This window comes from Mastigoproctus giganteus, chromosome 9, assembly GCF_048544385.1.
Source record: "Mastigoproctus giganteus isolate SK-2022 chromosome 9, ASM4854438v1, whole genome shotgun sequence".
NCBI classification, from domain to species: domain Eukaryota; kingdom Metazoa; phylum Arthropoda; class Arachnida; order Uropygi; family Thelyphonidae; genus Mastigoproctus; species Mastigoproctus giganteus.
This window is the reverse complement of record NC_143583.1, coordinates 171,057,195-171,084,147: the sequence shown is the minus strand read 5'-3', so window position 1 is coordinate 171,084,147 and position 26,953 is coordinate 171,057,195. Positions and strand designations below refer to the sequence as shown.

At 36.4% G+C, this 26,953-nt stretch overlaps 1 protein-coding gene across 4 annotated transcripts in view; it reads left to right on the top strand.

Moving 5' to 3' along the window:
* The window catches only part of LRR (capping protein regulator and myosin 1 linker 1 leucine rich repeat protein), a 1,021,987-nt gene that overhangs the window by 455,750 nt on the left and 539,284 nt on the right, over positions 1–26,953 (top strand). For all 4 annotated transcript variants that reach the window (XM_090381859.1, XM_090381857.1, XM_090381858.1 and 1 more), the window contains exons 19-20: positions 8,450–8,543; positions 18,565–18,663. In XM_090381859.1, the coding sequence (XP_090237985.1) occupies positions 8,450–8,543; positions 18,565–18,663 (193 nt within the window). The remainder of the gene's footprint in view (positions 1–8,449; positions 8,544–18,564; positions 18,664–26,953) is intronic.

The following is a 26,953-nucleotide window of genomic DNA, read 5'->3' as shown; positions in this document are numbered from 1 at the left end:
CGCACATCTATCCTACATCTGTCTTTCCTCAGTTTGAATTTAAGCCCTCTCAGGTGATTATTCTGAGCAAGAGGCAGTATCCCATCAGCATTGAGCATGCTCAAACCATTCAAGGCTTTGTACACCTCTATCAGATCTCCTCGCCAGTGCCTAGTCTCCAGACACTGTAATTTGCAAAACTTAAGCCTTTCTTTCTAAGAACAACCCTTCGTTCCGTTCACTGACCTTGTTACCCTTCTCTGTACTCGTTCCAGCAGCTCTAAATCCTTCTTGAAATGAGGCCTCCAGACCTGTATACAGTACTCAAGGTGCGGCCTAACCATTGCCTTATACAAGGGAATAATCACCTCCCTATCCCTGCTAGAAAAATTCCTGTATATCATTGATAAGACACCATGAGCTACTCTGCAACCTGTCTGCACTTCTCAGAGAACTTCACATCTGCCTGCACAATTACCCCCAGTTCCTTTTCATTCTCCACCACTGTCAGTGTGGTACCACAGAGTTGATACATTACTCTGGGGTTGCTGTTTCTCATATGTATTACTTTACATTTGTCAATGTTAAACTTCATTTGCCACCTCTCAGCGCATCTGCTCAACCTTTCCAGATCCTGTTATAGCGGCATAGCGTCAGTACCGACCTTAACAACCCTGCCAACCTTTGTATCATCTGCAAACTTGGACATTAAGCTTGATATACCATCATCAATATCATTTATAAATACCGAAAACAACAATGGACCCAACACTGAATCCTGAAGGACTCCACTAATAACATTAGTCCACGATGAGCAGTGTCCATTAATTGCCACTCAACCATCCCTTTATCCATAGCAACAATTTGCCACCAATGTCACACTGCACCAATTTGTGCAGCAGTGTTCCATGTGCAACAGTATCAAAAGCCTTTCTAAGATCCAAATATATAATATCAAAGTTATTCCCTGCATCCAATTCTTTTGTGACTACATCATAGTATCCAATCAAATTGGTCAGGCAAGACCATCCCTTAACAAAACCATGCTGTGTCTGAGCTATAACTGAATTCTTGTCAAGATGACCCTGCAGTGCTTCTTTAACCAGTGCTTCCATTAATTTTCCTGGAACAGAAGTTAAACTCACAGGTGTCAGCCTTTGATCCTCCTTTGTGAATTGGGTGTACATTTGCACATCTCCAGTCTGTGGGTATCTCTCCTGAGTCCAAGGAGGCTCTCATAATTATGGCTAACGGATTGCTTACTTCCTTTGCTGCCTCCTTTAATATAACTGGATAGATCCCATCCACCCTGGGTGCCTTTCTTGTATTTATCTTCAATAATTTCTCCTCCACTTTACTCTCAATTATTACAAGATCATCTAGCTCACTGCCAGTGTTTACTTCATCTATCGCATTCCCCTTCCTGAATAACTCCTCATGGGTGAATGTAGATGCAAAATATTGATTTAGTTGGTTAGCTACCTAAGCAGGATCATGAATAGTTGAACCATTGATATCAAGTGGACCAATCTGATTCATCCCCTTCATTCTAGAGTTTACATAAGTAAAGAACTCCTTTACATCCCTTGAAGAACTCCTTTGCATCCCTTGAAGGCCTTATACAACTCATACCTTATACATTATTGAGATGTATAAGACCTTATGCACCCCACTCAGATCACTGTGCAGGTGCCTAGTTTCCAGCCACTGCAATTTGCAGAACTTAAGCCTCTCTTGGTAAGAGGATCCCCTCATTCCCCTCACCAATCTTGTTGCCCTTCATTGTGCACGCTCAAGCAAATCTACATCCTTCCTAAAATGAGACCTCCAGATCTGTACACAGTACTCAAGGCATGGCCTGACCATTGCCTTATACAGAGGGACAATCACGTTCTTTTCCCTGCTTGCAAAATTCCTATATATCATTGACAAAACCCCATGACTTGCCCTGGCAACCTGTCTGCATTGCTCAGAAAACTTCATATCTGACTGCACAATTACTCCCATGTCTTTTTCATTTTCTACCACCTTAAGTGTAGTACCACACAGTTGGTATGTTTCTCTGGGGTTCCTTTTACCCATATACAGTGCTTTGCATTTGTCAAGGTTAAACTTCAGTTGCCACTTCTTAGCCCATCTGCCCAAATTATCTAGATCCTGTTGCAGTAGTACCCTGCCATTACTGTCATTAACAATCCTGCCAACCTTTGTATCATCTGCAAACTTCAACACTAAGCCTGATTACCTTCATCAACATCATTGATAAATATACAAAACAACATTGGAGCCAAAACCGAACCCTGTGGGACTCCACTAATAACATTAGTCCAAGAAGAGCAGCACCCATTGATTACCACTCTCTGTCTTCTCCCACTCAACCATCCTTTTATCCATTGTAACAACTTATCCTTAATACCATTCTACTCCAATTTGTACAATAGTCTTCCATGCACAACAGTGTCAAAAGCTTTCCTGAAATCCAAATATATTATCAAAATTATTTTTTGCATCCAATTCCTTTGTAACCACATCATAATATCCTATCAAATGTATCAAGCAAGACTTTCCCTTAACAAACCCATGCTGTGTCTGAATTATTCCTGCAGTCTTGTTTAGATGATCCTGCAATGCATCTTTAACCAGTGAAACCCTTATTTTCTATGGAACAGAAGTTAAACTAACTGGTCTGTAATTACTCGTGTCCTCCCTCGATCCCCCTTTGGGAATTGGGGATACATTTGCACATCTCCAGTCCGTGGGAACCTCCCCTGCGTCCAAGGATGCTCTCATAATTATGGCTAAGGGTTTGCTTAGTTGCTTTGCCACCTCCTTTAATATAACTGGATAGATCCCATCCACCCCAGGCGCCTTTCTCATGTTTAACTTCAACAATTTCTCCTCCACTTTGCTCTCAGTTATTACAAAATCATTAAGTACCCTGCTACAATTTCATAACCTTCTGCCATTTTCAAACCTTAATACTTCCTCATGTGTGAATGTAGATTCAAAATACTCATTCAGTTTGTTTGCTATCTGAGCAGGATCATCAACAGTCGAACCATCAATATCAAGTGGACCAATCAGATTGATCCCCTTCCTTTCAGAGTTTATATAAGTAAAGAAATCCTTGCTGTTTTTCTTAGCATCTTTTGCCAAAGATTTCTCATAATCTACCTTCGCCTGCCTAACCTCCTTTGTGACCTGATTACAGACTAGCTTATATCTGCCATAGGCTTCTGAGTCGCTTGATAATTTATATGTATCCCATGCATTTTCTTCTCTGTCACAAATCTCATTAGTTCATTTGACAACCATTCAGGCCTAAACCTTGAACAATATTTCTTAATAGGTATGAAACTTTTAGTAGCTTCCACGATTAATTCCTTGAATGCTTCCCACTTAGAAATTACTGTTGATAACATCATCAGTTGATCCCATTGTACAGAATTTAAAAACTGTCTGGAACCACTGTATTCACCTTTACGGAAGCAAAAACCCTTTCCTTTACCTGATGGTAATTATATCTTAAAGTAAATCCCACATCAGTACACTGTGATCACTGCCACCTAGTGGTTCCTTTAATTGCAGATTCTTAATACACGAATGATCAATGCTGATAACCAGATCAAGATCTGGTTATCAGCAGGGATCATTCGTGTATTGAGTATTACCCTCTCTGGTTGCCTTTCGAACATGCTTCTGCAGAAAACAATCATCCAATAAATCCACAAAAGTCTTACTAGTGCGTGAGTGACCAACCCACAAGTGCAGTCAATATCTGGGAAGTTGAAATTCCCATTATAAGACATTCTGATTTATAGCCCACTCTATTTCTCTGTACAATTGTTCATTGTACTCATTCGAGTCATTAGGCCTATAACTCACTCCTACTCTTATTTTTGCTTTCGCAGTGCTTATGTCACACCAAACTGACTCAACTGTGCACTGTTCATCTATATCAACTGGATGCACTTCTTTTGATTTTATGTTTTTGTTAATTAACAGCGTGACACCTCCTCCCTTCCTATCCTGTCTATCCTTTCTGTACACATTGTACTCCCCAAATTCCAATTCAGCGTTCCTAATATCAGTGTGACACCATGTCTCTGATATCCCAACAATATCTGCCTTTGATGTCTTGACCAACACTTCAAATTCATCAAATTTATTACTATACTTCTAGCATTGGTATACATGCACCTATTGATATGTATATTATTCGTTATATGTATTTAGCTAAAAAGTACAATTTAATTGACAATGAAGTTTAACAAGATTAATAAATTTTACTAATTACTTAATAATATTATATACTGTACTATACTAAGCTAACGCTATCTAGTTCAGGATATAACGTTGTATCATATAACAATGGCGGCAAATTACGAACGGTACATCTCTGGACACTTAAGTACAGCAGGCCCCCGTTATAACGCGGTTCGCTTTACGCTGATTCACTATAACACTGTTCTTTTAAATTATAACCCGTATCTGACTATAACGCTGTCTCAGATCAATATAACGCTCTTTTACAGATTGCATTTTTGGCATATTTAACGAAATCGTTTCATTTGATGGAGTCAATAGCTTGAAAATGAATATCAAAACAGCATTAAAATGTTTCCCACACTGACTTGAGATATTTTCCCATGCTCAGTGATATTTTCTCGCACGCTAATTTAATTGCAGTACGTAATTCCAAGATCAACATTTTAAAAAATGATCAAGTATATTGCTTGTAATATTTGCGTTATATCCATTTATCCGAAGGCTAGTCATCACTCAGTACAGTATTAGACATCATGCGTAACGGACAGTTTACTCGAACATTGTATCATAATTAATGCAACCAACGCATTTACATTTTCGAAGAGGTAATAATGGCAGATTAGAATGAAAAAGCAACAACGTCTGGAAGCAGTACGAAGACTACAAATGTAAGAAAAAGACTGAATTTGAAAATTAAATTAGACGTTTTGAAGCGAATCGATTCCGGTCAAAGACAAGCGGATGTGTGCCATAATTTAGGACTTGCAAGTTTAACTGTAAGAACAATTATAAAAAAAAATAAAGAATTAATTTTAGCAGTGGGAAAGATAGCTGTTCCACTGCAAGCAACTAGGGCTAGGCTGGCTATTAGGATTTTATTGAAGATAATATCCAATGCAGAATTCAGTTAAGTTAAATATTATAAAAAAAAAAAAAAAAAAAAAATTGAGAGAGATTAGCCAATATGATGATCTGAAGAAAACTCACCTAAAAAAAAAAAAAAGTGGAACCATTTAAAACTAGTAAGGGCTGGTTGAATAGATTTAAAATCCAGGGAGAAGTCGCAAGTGCAGATTAAGGAGCCGAAACTTTCAGAAACGAACTTGTTAAAATTATTGAAGAGGGATATTATGTGTTATACTTCTCAACAAGTTTTTAACATAGATGAAGCAGGACTTTTGTGGAAACGAATGTCTAAAAGAAGTTTCATATTGAAAGAAGGAAAAAACATGCCACGTTTCAAAGCGGCGAAAGATCGGTTGAATTTATTGTTGAGTGATAATTCTGCGGGGGGAGGGGGATTTAAAATTAATACCCCTTTTAGTTTATTTGGAAGAGGGCCAAAGTTCAACCCAAAATCGACACATTTTTCTTGATTAAATTCATCAATTAAAATAAATCAATTTAGATCAATTAAATTCATGATTTTAATTGGAATTTTAAGTTTAATTTTGATACGTAAGTAGTTACCACATAATTGTATATGTATGTAATGCAGAATATTTGATATGACAAATATTTGAATATTAAATATTTTGACCGACATTTGTGCATCTTTTCACTACAGTTTATTATTGATTAGGAAATATCCTATGGCACCGACCGCAACTCACAAATACATATGTTACCTTATGGGAATGCGGTGCTCGCTTAGCTTGGATTCACTTAGCGCTCTGTTTTTCCGGAACGAATTATCAGCGTTAATCGGGGGTCACCTGTATTAATTAACTTCCAAAATCTCGCTGCCTGAATTCAGAATAAACCAAGGATCTTGTCTAGGTCTATACGCTACTTATAGAAATAAATTTAATATAACAATTAGTCAATTAAGCGGCTAAATATAGCTAAAAAACTTTTCTGTTCTCCGGAGCTGCAAAACTTGTATAACACATGGATTGCATACCCTTACCGATACTAAGTAATAACCTACAAAATTTTTATTTAAGTTAAAATTTAAACTAAGTATCGTAACTAGGAATATAAAGCTACTCTAGAAAATAAGTTAATATGCCAATTTAAACCAATTTAAATTAATAAAACAGAAAAAACTTCTCTGTTTTCCCAAGCCTTAAAAGCTTCACCTGCACTGTATCAATGAGAAACAGAGCACAACCCTATATTCCCCTTTCGCAAACTCTTGTGCCGTGGCATTGTTCAAGAAAAGAAAATCTGGGTCAACCACACCCCTAAAGTCACATGTAGGGTTTTGCACTGTATCAATGAGAAACAGAGCACAACCCTATATTCCCCTTTCTCAAACTCTAAGTGCCGTGGCATTGTTCAAGAAAAGAAAATCTGGGTCAACCACACCCCTAAAGTCACACGTAGGTTTGAAGATCTGTTATTAACTTTACACACTTTCGCCACCATCATACTCACGCATTAAATGCTTCTTGCAAGCAATTTTTTTGAAAGACTGCGAAGTGCAAGAATCGTTGTGTGATGCTAAACGCTTGCCTTTCAGAGCTTTCTTCAGACATGAATACAGGAAGAAATCACATGGTGCTGAGTCCAGTTAATAAGGGGGATGTGGCAGAACCTCAGCTCCTATGGCACTGCCTGTACATTATATGCCATATGGAGCCTAGAATTGTCTTGATGGAGAAACCACTTCACACCGGGGGTAAAAAAAAAAAAAAAAAAAAAATCAGTCAGGTATAATCAACATGTTTGAATTCACCCTTGTGTGGATTCAAATATGGGTTGGGTTAAAAATCCAAAATTTTGACCTCTGTGGACCTGTGCCTGATAATACATAACTTGGACCCGATTAAAGAGTTCTACCATAGTGGATTCCCTGGGTGAGTATTTGAAGTATGTGGAATTAATTCCAGTTATAATGCAGATAATGTTTCATTTTATTAATAAGGATAAATTAATGAAATTAAACCTTCAACTACAGCTTTCAGAATACCTCAAAATCTTAAATCATTTGCTATGAAATATATATCTATACTCTGTGTTCACTCTAATTTTGATTCTGACAAACAGATATATGTCATTGAGCTCTCGTTTAATTTTTTTTTTTTTATGTAGTGCTAATATCTTTTTAAATGTGATACAGAGTCTCCAATGAGCATATATCCAGATCTGATCTTGCCTCAGCAGCAGCATCATATATTCAGATTTTATTCACTTGGTTGGGTTAGTTTTGGAGAGTTGAAATTTCAGATGCTAATTCAGGTCTGTGTCCTTAGAAATAGGCTTAGGAAAGGCATGTGGCAGAAATTTAGTGTCTACATGATGGTGAGTTTGTGAGAAGAAATCATTAGTTAAACTGACTGTTCTCTTTCAGATAGATTCTCAGAATTCAAGGAAGGTTCAAGTGGCACCATCCCAGATGTTAATGCGTCTGGGATGCTACCTTCAGAGCTGCTGTATTTAAATCAGCATCTGAAAGGTAAAAAGAGAGCCTAGTTTGTTTCAATGTAGAGGAAGCAATATTTATGCTGTGGTTTAGCCTTGGGAATTTCTCAGCTATTTCTCCAGAAATAGCAGAGAAATTAGTAGACAGAGAGCCATTTACTGTCACACACAGTTTGGTCATCTTATATGACAGTGAAAGATATGTGACTGGTGTTATAGGGTAACAGTAAAAATTAGGAGGAGGCCTTTAAAAACTCCAACCCATTTTCCATACATTCTCCAAAAACCCATATGCATTCAACAATTCAATGCAATTCAGACTCTTCAGTTAAGAAATCCAGAGTGTAAGAATTGGAGATGCTGTCATAAAACATAAAGCCAGCACACTTCAACAATGGCGAGAGAGAGAGAGAGAGAGAGATTGCTAATTTTAAGTTCTTGTTTATCAGTTCATGCTTGTAGCTGTTGAATGATACAGAGTCAACAAGTATTTTCTGCCTTCTCAACCTACAACTCATTACACAGTATTAAGTACTGTAGGTTCTAATATCATATATGTTTGGGTTTTTCATAAAAAAAAAATAATAAATAAATAATAACAGTAACTAACAAAGGAATTTTTAATGTAGAAATCAAAGAAAACACATTTTAAATAAAAGTTTGTTTTTTTTTTTATAACCATGTCTTGAACAGCTATATACATTATAGCAAATATTTCGGAAGCAAATTTTTGTTTTTGTGGTTGTAGTAAATTAAATTATTTTTAATTTTTCATAATGTTTCTTAAAGACATCATTTTCTCATGTGCTTTGGTTTTTTATCTTTGATAACATAGGAATTATACTTTGCGATATATGCCGTGCCCAATTGTTGATGCAACTGCTGCGATGAAAATGGCTCCAGAAAAAACAGAAATAGCTATCAAAAAGGTAATAACTGAGCTTTAAAAATACAAACTAAAAATTAAGACAGTGTTATTTCTTATTATAGCCCATTTAAGGTTCTCTAAGTGAATGTTAAATGCTATTATGTTTATTTTAAAGAATGTCTAGTTAACTCTAATTTTTGACTGTTGCCATTTTAAAGATTAGCAACAGTGACTACTAGAAATAAATCAGTGTTTAAGATTCTTTCTTTTAAAGCTAAATTTATTTAATTTGTTTAGATGCATAATTTTAATAACAAACAGGATGCTTTTTTATTTAATTTTTATTTTGCATTGACCAATATTTTTAAAAAATTGTTTCAGGAAATTTGTGTTCAGTTGCTTAATCTCTTAGCAAAAAAAAAAAAAAAAAAAAATGAAAAATATATAAAAAAAATATTATGTTATGCTAAAGGTACATAGAAAGGGCCCCCCCCCCTTGTAAATATAATCTACAGTGAATGTAATAACAAGAACAATACATACTGAGAAAAATTCCACCTCTTCAGCCTTAGAAAGGGGTAGAATCAAATTAATTGACAAGGCTCTCTTCATGTATTCTGTCCTACCATTGTGTGGACAGAATTGCAGACACTTTCAATTTTAATCCTAAGTTGTGATTTTTTTTTAACCTCAACATTGCACTATATTTGTTGAAAATATCCTCAGATCACCTATTCTTAATGTCATTACTACTGATATGTACAACAATATTTTAGGGATGGGGATGGCAGAAGTGTATCAAATTCTAACAGGGTGCTAAATGATTTTGTGATAACTGAGAGAAAAGTGGAAGAGAAATGTTGAAGCTAAACATAAAAAGGCACCTGGGGTAGTGGGATCTATCCAAATATATTAAGGGAGGCAGCAAAAACGGTGAGCAAACTTATAGCCATAATAGAACATCCTTGGAACCTGAGGAAGCCCTATGGACTGGAGATGTGCAAATGTAGTGTATCCCAAATTCACAAAGGGGAGATCAAAGGGTGATGTGAGTAATTACAAACTTGTTAGCTTGGCTTTTGTTCCAGGAAAAATTATGCAGTTGCTGGTTAAAGAAGTAATTTATAATTATCTATAATGCAGAAAAAACATGGATTTATTAAGTGACGATCTTGTCTGACCACTCTGATTGCATATTGTGATGCAGTAACAAAGGAACTGTATGCAAAAAAGTCATTTTGATATCATACACTTAGATTTCAGAAAACCTTTTGACACTACCACATAATAGACTGCTATACAAATTGGAGCAATCTGGCATTACAGGCAAGTCACTGCTATTCACAAAGGGGTGGTTGAGTGGGAGAAGACAGAGAGTAATTACTAGTAGGCACTGCTCTTTTTGGAATAATGTTATTAGAGGAGTTCCCCAGGTTTCAGTGCTGGGCCCATTGTTGTTTTGCATATTTTTTAATGATATTGAAGAAGGATATCAAGCTAATATAACTCGATAGATCCCATCCACCCCAGATGCCTTTCTTATGTTTAATTTCAACAATTTCTCCTCCACTTGGCTCTCAGTTATTACACAATCATTAAGCACCCTGCTACAATTTGATAACCTGCCATTTTCAAACCTTAATAACTCCTCATGTGTGAATGTAGATGCAAAATACTCAATCAGTTTGTTTGCTATCTGAGCAGGATCATCAAACTGAATAAGTATTTTGCATCTACATCTGTGTTGTCAATGATATAAAAAAATTTTACTAGCAGGAAGAATTTGATTATTTCTTGTATTTCTTAGGAAGCATAGATCTGTTGGATCAGTGTACAAAAAGAGCAACGATATTTGTAAGGGAATACAAAAATAAGTATAATCATGGTAAGGATACAAAAGGGTATTCTTACCCTTTTTTATTCTTAAGAAAAGAGCACAAAATATCATATTCCAAAAGTTTTGAAAGAAGTCAAATTGCTGAACTCAAGAAAAAGTACTTCAAATTGCATACATTTGGAAAAAGTAATCCTAAATTCCAAGCTAGCTGGTAATTCTAGATGTGTTATCCTCACTCACACAGAAAGTGTGTTCAAGTTTTTCTCCTCTGGGTTGAATAAAGCAATTTGCTTTTTTATTTTAAATGTTATACCAGTGTTTGAAAAAATCTGAACATATTCAATGCAATGCACCTCACATCCATGTACTCAGGTCATTACTCCTGGATAAATTGAAGAATGTTAAGTGCAAATATATTTTACCGGCCGCTTCCACTTTGGAAATTGATTATGATACTTGACTAAGCCAGATGGATAATTCTGACTTAGACATGGGCATTTCTTCTGGCACACTCACGGAGAGTCTCAAACAAGAGGAGAAAGCCATTGTTTTGTTTGATGTGAAAGTATTTATGGTCCATATGACTGCATGGTACACAAGTTCCCATTAAAAAATGGTATTCTGTTGAGATAGCATGAATTTCAGCAGCTGGCAGAGCATCTTTTTCAAATTTGAAAGCCGTGGTGAACAAGATTTCACTATTTCATTGTGTTGTTAAAGATAAAGAAATAGATGAATCAATAGTTGTTTGCAGCATCAGTTCTGTCAATTTCTTTATGCAAATCTGCCAAGTCCATAGTTGTGTAACCAAGAAGTGCACAAAGAGACTGGAATGTAACAAATAAATCCAAATCATACTTGAAATTTTCAGTATTCCTCATATCACTGCTGTGTATGCAAGAATGTTGAGCCAAATGAGGAAAACAAAAACTGAGTTAACATCTTGTCTTTCTACTTAAGTTTTGAAAATGCTCTTTACAGTCAAGTCCAAGGTCCTAATTATGAATAAAACTTTTACTCAACATTTAAAACGATGATAGAGGCTACAACAGTATCATTCTTGAATCAACCAAAGTCAGTTGTTTAACAGAAATTCCAAGCAAAAATCCACAGGTAGAAAAATCCCCTTTGTAATACAAATAATACTACTACTAAAGAATCCTTTGTTTGCATATTAATATAAACTGTGTATGTTGTCAGTGAATTTAATTTCTATTGCAGTGTGGATTTTCAACAAAAAAATCATTTTTTTTTTTTTTTTTTTTGTTTTTGTCTTGTTTTTGAGAAGCACTCCTTTAGCAAAAAAACATCCTTTTTTTTTTTTTTTTTTTTTTGCCTGTATTGGCTCAAAACCTAGCTTTCAAATGCTTGATATCAATACAACTTTTTGAAAATCCAAAGTTGGAAGCTGTGGACTCCACTATTAAATTAATAAAGTACTTATAAATAAGATTAATAAATATTAACATTACTCAAAGAAGAGCCCACTGATCACTACCCCACCGTTTTCTTCCACTCAACCATCCCTTTATTGATGGAAGTAACTTGCCCCGAATGCAACTGCCCCATTTTGTACAGCAGTTTTTCATGTGTAAAAATGTTAAAAGCTTTAGAAAAATCTAAATATACTTATATTGAGATAATTCTGCATTACTTTAACCAATTACTCCATTATTTTTCCGGGAACAGCCCATCGTGTGCTGAAGTTGCTTTCCATGAATGAAAGTCTTCTTCGAAGGAAAAAGACTTTCACTTATCCACATTATTCACTTATATTCACTTATCCACAAGCTTATTTAGAAGACCTTTAAGCCAAACACAATCAAAAGCCTTTGAAATGTTAAGAGCAACTGCTTGAATTTCACCAAACTTTTCCATTTAATTTGTCCACAGGTAAGTAATATAAGCCAGAATATCACCAGTGGATCGACACTGACAGAATCCATACTGGTGATTGTTGATCACATGGAAGGTTTATAGATATTTTAAAATTTGGTAGTTAATTAATTTCCTGATTACTTTAAAAAGAAATTACTTTAGAAAGAGGAGAAATAAGTGCAATGGGACAATAATTGGATGGGAGGGATTTTTAGGAAGTGGTTGGATATGAGCAGATTTCCAGGCAGAAGGGGAAAACGCCTTTGGAATAAGAAAGAGAGAGGAAAAAAAAAAAAAGGCAATGCACAGCAGGAATAAGTTCAAGAGCACAGGTTTTGAGAACAACATCAGGTCCTGGAGCTTTCTTAGCATTGAAATTGTTTAAAATAATTCTGACATCCTTTTGATTGAAGACCATGGAAGCATTGAATGGATCATGCTAGGAATGGTAGGTTTAGCAAAGTCATTAATACAAAAGTTGGAAGGAAAATAGAATGCTAGTAGGTTTGCTTCATCCTTGGCTGAAGTGGCAATAGAGCCATCTGGTGACAAAAGTTGCAGCCAGTAGTTTTCACAAGAGACCAGAATGCTCGGCTACCATTTGAGCAAGAAGCAAGTTTTCTATTCTTTGCCTGTTCAAAATCTATTCTGATTAATAATTGCTTTACAATAGTTGCCAGCTTTGGTGTTAGCAGAAATTGAAAGTGAAGATTTGGAAACAAGCTAATTACGATATGCAACATTCTTCTCTTGTGAACAGCCTTAACTTATTTATTGGAAAACCAAGGTAAATAAAGGATGAGAGTTTAAGGTGGAGTGTGGAATAAAGAATTCCATCCCTATAAGAATAGTTTCACAGACATGACCTGAGCAAATGTTGGTATACATGGAAGAATCCTGGTGACTCACAAAGTTACCAAATTGATTACATCTTAGTTAAACAGAGATATAACCAAGTGAAGAAAGCAATTCCCTATCCAGAAGCAAACGGAGATTCAGACCACTCACTCATTCATGAAGATGAATGTTATGATCTAAAATTGAAGTGCTGAATAAAAGGAAATCATTCATGAGATGGAACATTGAGAAATTTAGAGAGGAGAGTGCAAAAAATGTGTTTCAAGGTCTGACGATTGTTATCGCTACTAAGGAGACTACAAACAATATATAACAAAATTGGTCTTTAATCAAGGAGGTGACTCATAAAGCTGCATCGGAGTCTCTGGGAAAGAGTAAAAACATTAGGAGGAAGCCTTGGATCACAGATAAAGCTGCATCGGAGTCTCTGGGGAAGAGTAAAAACATTAGGAGGAAGCCTTGGATCACAGATATTTTACTGCAGAAAATGGATGAGAGGAGGAGACTGAAAGGCCAAAAAAATTATGATGATCAAAGGAACTATTATAGACTGAAGAATGAAATTGATAGGGAATGTAGAAAGGCAAAAGAACAGTAGTGGCAGAGAACTGTCAAGAGATTGAAACGCTCTAACAACAATGTTGGGTGGACTTGGCACATAGAAAAATCAGAGAGTTAACGAGAAAGAATAGTGGAATTCAAATGAGAGCAATGTTATTGTTGTTGTTGTTATTTGGTTTTTAGGAGCATTAGCAACTAAGGCCATATTGCTCCGGGATATGCGGTGGTCATTCCCCGACTTTTCCGCATCCTCCATATTTGGTGGTGACGGGCTCGAACCCCGGTCTAATCAAGAAGCGTGTGCTACGCACTGCTGCTCCTTCCCACCTGGCTACGGAGGCGGCGAGAGCAATGTGGAATGAAAAGGAAATGACAGTACTGAATTTTGAAGAACAAAGGAAAGATGGAGGATATATGTTGAAGAACTTTATGAAGATTCACGCACGTACACATGGAGGAATGCAGCACTAGAATAACATGGAGGAGGAAATATCTAAAGATGAATTGAACACAGTGTTAATGTCTCTTAGCAATAACAAAGCACCAGGAATTGACAGCATAATTGCTGAGGTATTAAAACAGTGGAGAAAATCTGAAGAAAGCCTTATTTGAAACTGATAAAGAAGATATAAAAGAATGAGCGTTGGCCGAAGGAATTCTGCACATCAATCATAATTCCCATGCCCAAGAAGATGACACCAACAGTATGCCAAGACTGCAGAACTATAAGTCTTATTACCAACGTATCCAAGATTTTACTGAAATTTATCAAAGTTCATATGGAGAGTCATTGAACAAGTTCTGGATGACTCAGTGCAATTTTCACAGAAGCAGATCGAGGAGAGATGCTATTGGACCATTGAGAGTTTTGGGAGAGACAATGTATAACACGGGAAGAAACCTCTGTGTGTTTTCTGGATTATGAAAAGGCATTTGATAGACTAATTTGAAGAGAACTGTACCCATTGCTTGAGAAAATTGGATGCAAGAAGATTATTGGACTGATCTATGACTTATATAGCAGACAAAATGCAGTGATAAGAGTGAGGGGAGAACTGACAGAAAAAACTAAAGTTAAAAAGGGAGTAAGACAGGGTTGCTTGCTTTCCCCTGGATTGTTCAATGCTTTTGCCGAAGTGATAATAAAGGAGGCACTTAGGAATAAAAAATGGGGGTTTAAAGTAGGTGAAAAGTACATACAGGCTATTAAGTTTCAGATGATCATCTGAAACTTAATAGCCTGTATGTACTTTGATCAGGCCATACTAGCAGGTTTCCCTGCTACGCTGCAAAAAAATGATTAGAAGACTAAAGAAGAAAGCGCTGAAGTGCATTATTTTTTTGTTGTTGGTTTAAATTTTACAATCCTAAAAAAAAAAAAAAAAAAAATTGAGTGAAAACAAATTTGCATAAATCCGTAGTTGCATAAGTCGGGGACTTACTCTATTGAAAAATGTTCAGCAACCTACTTAAAAAATATGGCGATAGATAAAAAACTTACCACATACTACTCATGTGTCCAATATGATGCTTCCCTTTATTTTTTGCGATGTCAATTTTAAATCTAATAGCTTCGCTTTATGTTTTTTTAAGATGTTGCATATGGTTTGGTCACCAACATTATAATGGTTCATTAGAGATTTAACGAATGCACCATTTTCAAACTTTTGAATAATTTCAAGTCTTTGTTTAATTGAAAGCGCAACTCTTTTGCATTTACCCATCATTTTCTCGATTTCTATACAAAAAATATATATATATATATATATTTTTTTTTTTTTTTTTTTTTTTAAGCGGCAGCTGTGAAGACAGCGGGGGTTGCAAGATAATAGGCACATTAATCTTCCAATGATGCATAAGGCACTTCTTATAATGCACGACTTATAATGCCACTTCTTGTTGCTTATTTATGAATTTGCAAAATATCTGTTTATACCTATTCTAGTTATTTGAATTACTTTCTGATTTTATGATTTCTGGTTGATTTTTTTAAATTTGGTGTCTGGAAGTGTCCCAGTAAATGGAGAATCTGCTGTATAACAAAAAAAAAGGTTAGATCAAGGATAACCATTGGAGAAATACAGTGGAGAAATCCAAGAAGAATAAGAGAAGAAAGGAATTTTTAAGTTATGATAGGTTCAGATATGAAATTCTGTGTGCAGAGTAAATAGGCAACTAGGAATGCCCATGGTGTCCTATCAATGATTTGTTGTACTTTTGCTTGTAGTGGTAGGGAGATCATAATCCCACCCTATAAGGCAATTGTAAGATAATACGTGGAATACTGTGCCCAAGTATGCAGTCTACACCTGAAAAAGACATTGAGCTTCTTGAAAAGTTTCAAAGATGACCAACCTGTTTGAAAAGAACGATAAAAGGACCTTTGCCAGAGATTTCTTGTAATCAGCCTTCTCTTGCCTAACCTCCTTTGTGACTTGATTACTGACTAACTTATATCTACTTTAGGCTTCTGTGTCACCTGATAATTTATATATGTCCCATGCATTTTTCTTCTCTGCCACAAGGCTCAATAGTTCATCTGACATCCAGTTACCTTGAGCAGTATTTCTTAGTTGGTATGCAGAACCTAGTAACTTCCAAGATTAATTCCTTGAATTCTTCCCATTTAGAATTTGTTGTTGGTAGCATCATCAGTTGGTCTTCTGTATAGAATTTAAAAACTGCCTGAGACCACTGTAGTCACCTTTACAAAAGCAAAAGCCATTCCCATTACTGCTGATAGTAGTTGCATTTTTAAATAAATCACACGTCAGTATACTGTGATACATGCCACCAAGTGGTCCTTTATCTGCAGATTCTTAATGCATGAATAATCACTGCTGATAATCAGATCAGGATTATTACTCCCTCTGGTTTCCCCTCTAATGTGCTGCTATAGAAAATAATCATCCAATAAATCCCCAAAAGTGTTGCTAGTGCGAGTAATCAACCCACAAGTTTCAGTCAATATCTGGAAAGTTAAAATCTCCCATTATAAGACGCTGTGATAATCTGGCCCACTCTGTATTTCTGTACAGTTGTTTGTTGTACTCATCAGAGTCATTAGGCCTATAACGCACTCCTACTCTGATTTTTGCTTTCCTAGTCTATATGTCACGCCAAACTGACTCAACACTGCACTGTCCACCCACGTCAACTGGATGCACTGCCTTAAATTTTGTTTTTTTTTTACTTACAGCATAACCCCTCCTCCCTTCCTGTCCTGTCTATTCTTTCTCTACTCATTGGCTCCCCTAATTCCAATTCTGCATTCCTTATATTGTGTGATACCACATCTCTGATATCCAACAATATCTGCCTTTGCTGTCTTCACTAGCACTTCAAATTCATCAAATTTATTTATTATGCTCCTAACATTGGTTTACATGCAAGTATACATGCGACTGTTCTTACTCTTATTTACCCTAACACAGCCCATTTAATTACTGGTACTATGATGACTCCTAGCAGTTCTTGAAATACCCAGCAATTTGCCTTCCAGGCTGCTGCTTATAACAATACAAGCAGTGCAAGAATCACTTTCGCCTCTGACTGCAGCTACTGTTAATCTTTTAGTCTGTGAATCCCCACCCAAACTAGCAGTTTTCCGCTTCACCAAACACTGCCTCAATAGCATCAGCAAATATTCTTGCACCCTTTCTATTTGAGTGTATCCTATTCCTATAAAAGCAGTCTCTCCTGTTAACAAGTATAGACCACACTGAGAAAAATTCTACCCCATGAGCCTTGCACAGACATTCCAAGGCCGAATTGATTGAGAAGGCTCTCATCATATGCTCCCTCCTATCATGCCTGGGAAGAATTGCAAACACTTTCAAATTTAACCCTAACTCAATTTTTTTTTTTTTTTTTTTTTCAACATTGACCAGTACTTGTTAAGTAAGTCTGCAGATCTACTTTTAATGTCATTAGTGCCAATGTGTACAACAATATCACCTTTTGTGCCCTTTAAAGATGATATCTGCTCTACAATGTCAGCAACTTTTGCCTCTGGTCCTATTCCACCTATCGTTTTTGCACAATATATTTCCCTGACAATTGGGTCACCAACAATTAACTAGCTCCTGTGGGACCAGCGCATTCTGCCTTGCAGCTTGCAGATGAATTCTGGAGATGAGCTCTGGCACTGAGTTGGGCAGCTGAGAAGGCTGCACAGTGTGGGAATCCACAGAGGGAACCTGATTAGGTTCTGTATGGTTCAGAGAGAGAGAGAGAGAGAGAGAGAGAGAGACTATACTATCTTCTGTCTCTCTCTCTCTCTGTATGGTTCAGAGAGAGAGACAGAAGATAGTATAGTAAAATTAATGAAGACAGAATTTTCATTTTTATAAATGATTTTAGAATGAACTACAGGCCATAAATTTAATTACACAAAGAAAGATGTTTAGATTGCATTGTAAGAAATTTTCTTCTATTCATGGAATTGGTAATTACTGGATTTTAACTCTGTGGTTAGTTGAGACTGACAGTTTAGGACTGAACAGATAAATGGTAAGTTGAGACTGACAGATAAATTCAGAGTTCATCTGGTTAGTTGCATATATGAGGAGGGAAAGACATAGGTAGTTTGTTTTTTGCAGCAAAAACCTGTGTCTTCCTTGTGCTATATGGCTAGTTCTAATTCTAATCTGTTTGACAATTGAAATCTCTGTTATTAGTATCATAAATGTGCAGCCCATGCTTTGAATTGCTTAGTGAGTTATAAGGATGATAAGTCATTAGAATATAGATGTAGGAAATGACTGAATTTAAATTACATAATTTGTCTTAGAATTTCTGACTTGGGAAATACATGTATATCTATTTAATTTCTCTGATAACATGAAGAATTACTGAATTGTACTATCAGTTAGTGGCTTTCTATAGCCATTATTAATGATTTTTATTTCCAGCATTATTACAGGGCAGAATCTTTTTTTTCTTTCAGATAGAAGAATTTCTTCACCGAAACGTTTCACCTAAGAAATACAGTAACAGCCAGGCATTCAGATTACAGCAGGGATTTTTGCTTAGCTCAACACAACAGGTATGCTTTTCATTCTTATTATTTAATCAACTATATGGAGGTAACTCCTGAAAATAATGCTGATTGTCCATTAAACTCAATAGAAATGCATATGGTCATCATTGTCTAGAATGTTATGAGAAACTGCTATATAGTGATGTGAAACACATCAAAAAATGTAACTGTATTTCACTTACCAGTTGTGTGAAATAGGAAAACTCGGATTGCCATATTATTACATAGTTGCAACTCAGACTAAATTGGATGTGGAATCCTCAGCTGCCAACTCTGTGGATTTATGATGGAGAATCTTTCTTTTTTACTTGCGTTGACCCTTCTCCATTTTGCCATTATATAGTATAGTTGGTGACAAAGAGCTTCTCCATCTTTTTGCAACAATTCTGGTGATCTCTGCTCTTTCTTCTCAAAAAAAAAAAAAAAATGTAACATTTAAAATTTTTTTTTTTTTAAATTTCATTTTATTTTTTAATTTTGTGAACTTCTGCTTACTTTTGTTAATGAATTGACCATCATATGTGCTATGATAGTCTATGTTGCAAAATAGAAACACAATAATAGCTTTGCTCTCTGTAATGTGTAATACTTTGGACTTGTATGGTGCATTGTGGTGCACTCTGAAGCTGCTTAACAGTCTTTCAGTAAAATGCCAAAGAAATATGACAAAACATTTCAGAAGATATATTCACAATATTTTACAATACATGGAAATATTAAGTAATCCTAAGCATCAAGCAAGCTGATAATTCTAGGCATTTTTAATGTACTGTGTGCACATATACATCATTAAGAATGGAGTCCTAACCAAAATTAAAAATAAGTTTAAACTGCTTAACTAAAACCCACCCTCCAACCAAATATTCCCCTCCCAACTAAGAAGTAGACTACATCCTAGATCAATCTATACCAACCACCATAGAAACAAAAAATCTTAACTAGTAAAGTTTTCCAACAATATTCTCTTTTACATATGATCATTATTATTTAATTTTATATTATTCTATTCTATCTTAATTCAAACAATTTTTACATGAACAATTTTTATATCTATTTATTTAATTTTAATCACATATGCCTAAATGTATATCAACATCGTCCATCACCCATTAAGCCAATACCTACAGCAATGATACCCTCAGGGCACAAGTAAACCCCAGGATCAAGACTGGACTTAGACTTTTGTCCACCAAACCACCTGGTAATGAGATTAAATAAACCACACGATATATGTCTTTCTCCCATAAACAAATCAACAAGTTCTTGTGACCAAAGTGATCTTTTGTGATGGTGATATTGCAAAGATAGCTGGTATGTATTATCTTTCTATATATTAAAATAATTTTTCTCCTAGTGATATTTATTCACCCAATGGGAGAAGAGGGATGCAGGTTACGTGGTAATGCGTAACAAATATTAAAATACATAACAGAAGCTTTTACTGTGGTAAAACAAGCTTCTGTTTTAGCGTGATCATGCTAGATAAACCTCGTGCACGTGCTTTGTTTATCTGGCATGACCACGCAGTACCATTCTTGATTTCCATATGTAACATATTTATGTATTCATAGCTGAGGAACAGACACATACAGTGTCGAAAGCTTCTGTAAGTATTTTATTTTATCAAAAGAAGTGAGCGCAGTCCCCTAGTTGTTATTATTGTTATTTTGTATATTAAATTAATCTTAAAACAAAATTCTTCGAATTAGATCTTAAGTTTGATTTACTAAAACTTTCTAATTCTACTAAAAAATAAATTTAGAATTCCATAAAAATGATAGCAATCCTTATTTACTGTCTTTGTAGTCACTGAAGAAGTGGTAAGAAAATACCACAAAATGTTTGATTTTGTTATATACACATTTCTATTTCAGAAAAATCATAATAATGCCAATGTAGGTTGGTTTAGTTCTTTATTATCTTCAAACAATTCATATTTAACTTAAAGTTAAAATAACTTAGATAGAGATTTTGTAGGTATTACTTGGTATCGGAAAGGGTATCAAATCCACGTGTTTACCGTTCACAAACGGCCGCCATTGTTACGTGAAAATTAATCAGTAAAATCTATTAATCTTGTCGAACTTCATTGGCAATTAAATTGTAATTTTAACTATACATATAACCACTTAGGTTACGGAACATAAATAATTAGTAAAAATAAATAATTAATACATAACTTGATACAGAAGTTATATAAAGGGATTTCGTAGATAACACTCGTTACTGAAGCGCGATACAGCATATCCGGAATTCGATAGCATTAGCTTTGTATAGTATAGTGCATAATATAATATTGTCAATTAATCAGTACATCTATTAATCTTGTTAAACTTCATTGTCAATTAAATTGTACTTTTAACTATATATATATATATAACGACTTAGAGTACAAACGTAACAAATAATAAATACATACTTGATACGGAAGTTATATAAAGGGAACTCGTAGATAACACTCGATACCGAAAAATAAATATAGCGTTATAACTGTGTTAAGATACAAGTTTAAGGTTTTAATTTTGTTCTGAAATTGTAATTTTATTGACATTTAAATCGAAATCATGACTCTGACCAGAGCAGCAAAGCAAAAGGCTCAAGCTAATGGGAGTGCTGTGACTCAGGGGAGAACTGAGGGGGGGGGCGGTTGCACCCTGAATCACGGCCTTTTAAGATGCACTGTTTGCTTGATGTCTGCGGAGCAATCGGGTACGGGACATGATACTGCCATGGGGGATGTCTTTGTGTGTGCAAGATGCAAGGAGTGCAAGGAAATTAGGCGACAACTCGGCGTTGTTATGGGCCTATATGAGACCTTGAAGGACAGGGTGGATGCCCTCGAAGGAAATAAATTGAGGGGCCCATCAAGCTCTCAGCTGCCCACATCAACACCAGAGCTTGGACTTGGTCATCTTGCAACACAGAGGCAGCCCCCAAGGCAGAATGCGCTGGTCCAACAGGAACTAGTAGTTGTTGGTGACTCAATTGTCAGGGAAACGGGGAACATGCTTTGTAAAAAGGATAGGTGGAACAGGACCAGGGTATGTCTGCCAGGGGCAAAGGTTGATGACGTTGTAGAGCAGATATCATCTTTTAAGGGCACAAAAGGTGATATAGTTGTACACGTTGGCACTAATGATATTAAGAGTACGAGACCAGCGGAATTACTTAACAAGTACAGGTCACTGTTGAAAAAAAGCCGTGAAGTAGGGTTGAATTTGAAAGTGTCTGCAATTCTGCCCAGACACGATAGGAGGGAGTATATGATGAGAGCCTTGTCGATCAATTCGGCCCTGGAAAGATTGTGCAAGGCTGAAGGGGTAGAATTTTTTTCAGCCTGGACTGTACTTGTTAACAGGAGAGATTGCTTCTACAGGGATGGGATACACTTAAATAGAAAGGGTGCAAGAATATTTGCTGATGCTATCGAGGCAGTGTTAGGTGGGTCGGAAAACTGCTAGCTTGGGGGGACACAAAGACTAATGGATTAACAGTAGCCACTGGCAGAGGTGAAAGAGATTCTTGCACTGCTTCTATTGGAATGAGCAGAAGCCTGAAAAACAAGATGCAGGCTATTTCAGAGACTGCTGGAAGTCATTGCGGTACAAGTAAACACATGGGTTGTGTTAGGGTAGCTAAGAATAGAAACAGGTGCATGTATACTTGCGTGTACACTAATGCTAGGAGTTTAGTAAATAAATTTGATGAATTTGAGGTATTACTCAAAACATCAAAGGCAGATATTGTTGGGATATCAGAGACGTGGTGTCACACAGATATAAGGAATGCAGAACTGGAATTTGGGGAGTACAACGTCTACAGAAAGGATAGACAGGATAGGAAGGGAGGAGGGGTTATGCTATTAGTTAAAAAACACATAAAATCCAAGGAAGTGAAGCCAGTTGACATCGCTGGACAGTGCAGTGTTGAGTCAGTTTGGTGTGACATAAGCATAGGTAAATCAAAATTGAGAGTAGGAGTGTGCTATAGGCCTAATGACTCTGATGAGTATAATAAGATACTGTACAGGGAAATAGAATGGGCCAGTAAATCAGAGAGTCTTATAATGGGGGATTTTAATTTCCCAGATATTGACTGGAATTTGTGGGTTGGTCACTCACACACTAGCAAGGCTTTTGTGGATTTATTGGATGATTGTTTTCTACACCAGCATGTTCGGGAGGCAACTAGAGGGAGTAATACTCTTGATCTGATTATCAGTAGTGATTCTTCATGCATTAGGAATCTGCAGATAAATGAACCACTGGGTGGCAGTGATCACAGTGTGCTGAAGTGGGATTTACTCAAGGAGGTAACTACCATCAGAGGTAAAGGGAAGGGTTTTTGCTTTCGTAAAGGTGACTATGATGGTCTGAGACAGTATTTAAATTCTATACAGTGGGACCAACTGATGATGTTACCAACAGCAAATTCAAAATGGGAAGCATTCAAGGAACTAATCTTGGAAGCTACCAGGCTTTACATACCAACCAAGAAATATTGTTCAAGGTTCAGGCCTAAATGGTTGTCAGATGAACTAATGAGACATATGGCAGAGAAGAAAAATGCATGGGATACATACAAATTAATGGGTGACGTGGAAGCCTATGATAGATATAAGTTGGTCTGTAACCAAGTCACAAAGGAGATTAGGCAGGCAAAGGCAGATTATGAGAAATCCTTGGCAAAGGATGCAAAGAAAAACAGAAAAGAGTTCTTTACCTATTTAAACTCAAGAAGGAAAGGGATGAATCAGATTGGTCCACTGGATGTTGATGGTTCAACAGTTGAGGATCCAGCTCAGGTGGCTAACAATCTAAACGAGTATTTTGCATCTACATTCACACATGAGGAGTTATTCAGGAAGGGGAATGTCGTAGGTGAAGTAAACATTGGCAGTGAGCTAGATGATTTTCTAATAACTGAGAGGAAAGTGGAGGAGAAATTGTTGAGGATAAACATAAAAAAGGCACCCGGGGTGGATGGGGTCTATCCAGTTATATTAAAGGAGGCAGCAAAGGAAGTAAGCAAACCCCTAGCCATAATTATGAGAGCTTCTTTGGACTCAGGGGAGGTACCCATGGACTGGAGATGTGCAAATGTAACCCCAATTCACAAAGGAGGATCAAAGGCTGACACAAGTAATTATAGACCTGTTAGTTTAACTTCGGTTCCAGGAAAATTAATGGAGGCACTGGTTAAAGAAGCACTGCAGGATCATCTGGACAAGAATTCAGTTATAGCTCAGACACAGCATGGGTTTGTTAAGGGCAGGTCTTGTCTGACCAATTTGATTGGATACTATGATGTAGTCACAAAAGAACTGGATGCAGGGAATAACTTTGATATTATATATTTGGATCTTAGAAAGGCTTTTGATACTGTTGCGCATGGAAGACTGCTGCACAAATTGGAGAAGTGTGGCATTCGAGGCAAATTGCTGCTATGGATAAAGGGATGGTTGAGTGGCAGAAGACAGAGAGTGGTAATCAATGGACACTGCTCAACGTGGACTAATGTTATTAGTGGAGTTCCTCAGGGTTCAGTGTTGGGTCCATTGTTGTTTTCTGTATTTATAAATGATATTGATGATGGTGTATCAGGCTTAATGTCCAAGTTTGCAGACGATACAAAGGTTGGCAGGGTTGTTAAGGACACTACTGATACTATGCTGCTGCAACAGGATCTGGAAAGGTTGAGCAGATGGGCTGAGAGGTGGCAAATGAAGTTTAACATTGACAAATGTAAAGTACTACATATGGGAAACAGTAACCCCAGATCAACGTATCAACTCTGTGTTACTACGCTGACAGTGGTAGAGAATGAAAAGGACCTGGGGGTAATTGTGCAGGCAGATATGAAGTTCTCTGAGCAGTGCAGACGAGCTGCAAGAGTAGCTCATGGTGTCTTGTCAATGATATACAGGAATTTTTCTAGCAGGGACAGGGATGTGATTATTCCCTTGTATAAGGCATTGGTCAGGCCACACCTTGAGTACTGTATACAGGTCTGGAGGCCTCATTTCAAGAAGGATGTAGAGCTGCTGGAACGAGTACAGAGAAGGGCAACAAGATTAGTGAATGGAACAAAGGGTTGCTCTTACGAAGAAAGGCTTAAGTTTTGCAAATTACAGAGCCTGGAGACTAGGCATCGCCGAGGTGATCTGATAGAGGTGTACAAGGCTTTGAATGGCTTGAGCATGCTCAATGCCGATGGGATTCTTCTTCTTGCTCAGAATAATCACCTGAGAGGGCATAAATTCAAATTGAGGAAGGACGGATGTCGGATAGATGTGCGGAAATTCGCCTTTAGCCAGCGGGCAGTTGGTTTGTGGAATAGACTTCCATCGCTTGTTGTTGAAGTTGATAGCCTAAACAAATTTAAGGCTCAGCTGGACAGGTATTTCGAACGAATTGAGGGGTGAAATGGGAGTAGTGGTTGTTTTTTTTTGGCTGATGCTGAATAAGCTTGCTTTCTTGCATCATATGCCTCTACTAATGCTAATGCTAATATACATCAAATTCAGTGGCCAAGGTAGCACCTGGAAGTCACTTGCATTTTTGGTGAGCCACCCTTGAACAATAACAGCAACTTGGCAGGATTCATTATCATGCTGGAACAATTCTATCCACCCAAGGAAGACACTTAACATGAAGGGGTGTACCAGATCAGCCGTGATGTGTAAGAAATTTTTAACATTCAGAGTGCTGTATAGGGGTATCAGGACTTAAAAAGATTTCCAGGAAAGCATTCCCCCACACAAAAACATTGCCTCCGCCTGCCTTTCTCTGTTGCACTAGGTCATCAGAGTGATTCCTGTCTGCATTTTGTCTTTTTACCCTCAATCTACCATCCACATGGCATAACAAGAAACTTTTCTGATGTTATTCATCAGAAAAGGCAACTTTTTTGGTTGGCAGTGGTCCAAGGATGTTGTTCTTGTTGTTGCCTAAGGGTTTTATGACACAGGGCCATCGGATGAGTCATTCTAGTTTTTTTAATGTAACTCATGGTTTGTTAAATTTGTTTTTCAAATCAGATTTGCTGAATGAAATTAAATGGTTCTTCTAGATTTTCAGAATTATCTCATATCTGTTGTAGGTTAGTTCAATTCTAATTACAGCATAAACTCTGGAAGCATAGTAATCTGGAATTTCCGAACCAAGGCATTGAGCACAGGGGAATTGGGGGGTAAGGGGTTCATTAGCTAAGCATAAGATACACTAGATTGTTAGCAGGTTAACAGGATTCTAACCCAGTTCTATATTCAGACCAAATGGGTGAAAGTAGAGAAATTTATATAATTTTGCATAATTAACAAGTAATTTTTATATTATTTACTTAATTACATGATTTGTACAATTAAGTAAAAACCATGTAATTAAGTAAGTTTTTATCTATATAATCCACTAAGGCAGAATATAAAATTTAATTTAAGATAATGGAAACTTTTTATGGTGTATCAAACACATTGACACATTTTTGGTAATGAAGTACAGATAAGTTACATGTGGTTACCAGGTTTTTTACAAATAAGCTTAACATTGGTGTAATGCAGTCTCCTGCACCTTTATGATTATTAATTAAAGACCAGAGGCTTGCTTTAACCCCTGTTTTCTCTTTTAATTCTCCCAATTACTTGTCCTCTCTGGATCTTTGCCCATAACTCTTCTTTGTAAGGCATATCTGATTTATTTTACAGTATGAATCCAACCCTGCATTACATTCCACTTTCCAGTTTGAAAATTCTTGTTCTGCGCAAACAGCTTTAACTCAGCAGTGGTTGCACACAACCTGTTAGGTCACAATAAATAAAAAAAATTGTGCATTTTTTGTTGGTTCAGTCTTAATACTGACACTTTTTCTGCTTTCTTAAATATAGACCCTGTTTCACACAAGTTGTTTTTGAAGTTTAGCAGAATAATCATTTAAATTTCACTTTGAATTATTGCTCTTCTAGTTTAAGATAACTTACCATTATTACATACACTAATTCTAAATAGTGCATTGTTTTCAAGAGGAATATTGTAGAAATTTGAATGAATAATTAGCTCAATTGCAAGCATGCAGACCTCACAGCAGTTCCATGTCTAGTATATCCACTGTGTATCATATAATTGCTGTTCTAGTTTAAGATAACCCAGTTGGAAGCAATATAACAAATAGAATTCTGAGAGTGGGGTAAAGTCTGTATGTGTAAGTTTGAAATCTGACAACCTTAATGGTTTTCTGCATTGAAAAATGGAAGAGACTATTAGCTTCATGTTTATATTTTGTGATTGTGTCTCCCTCTTTT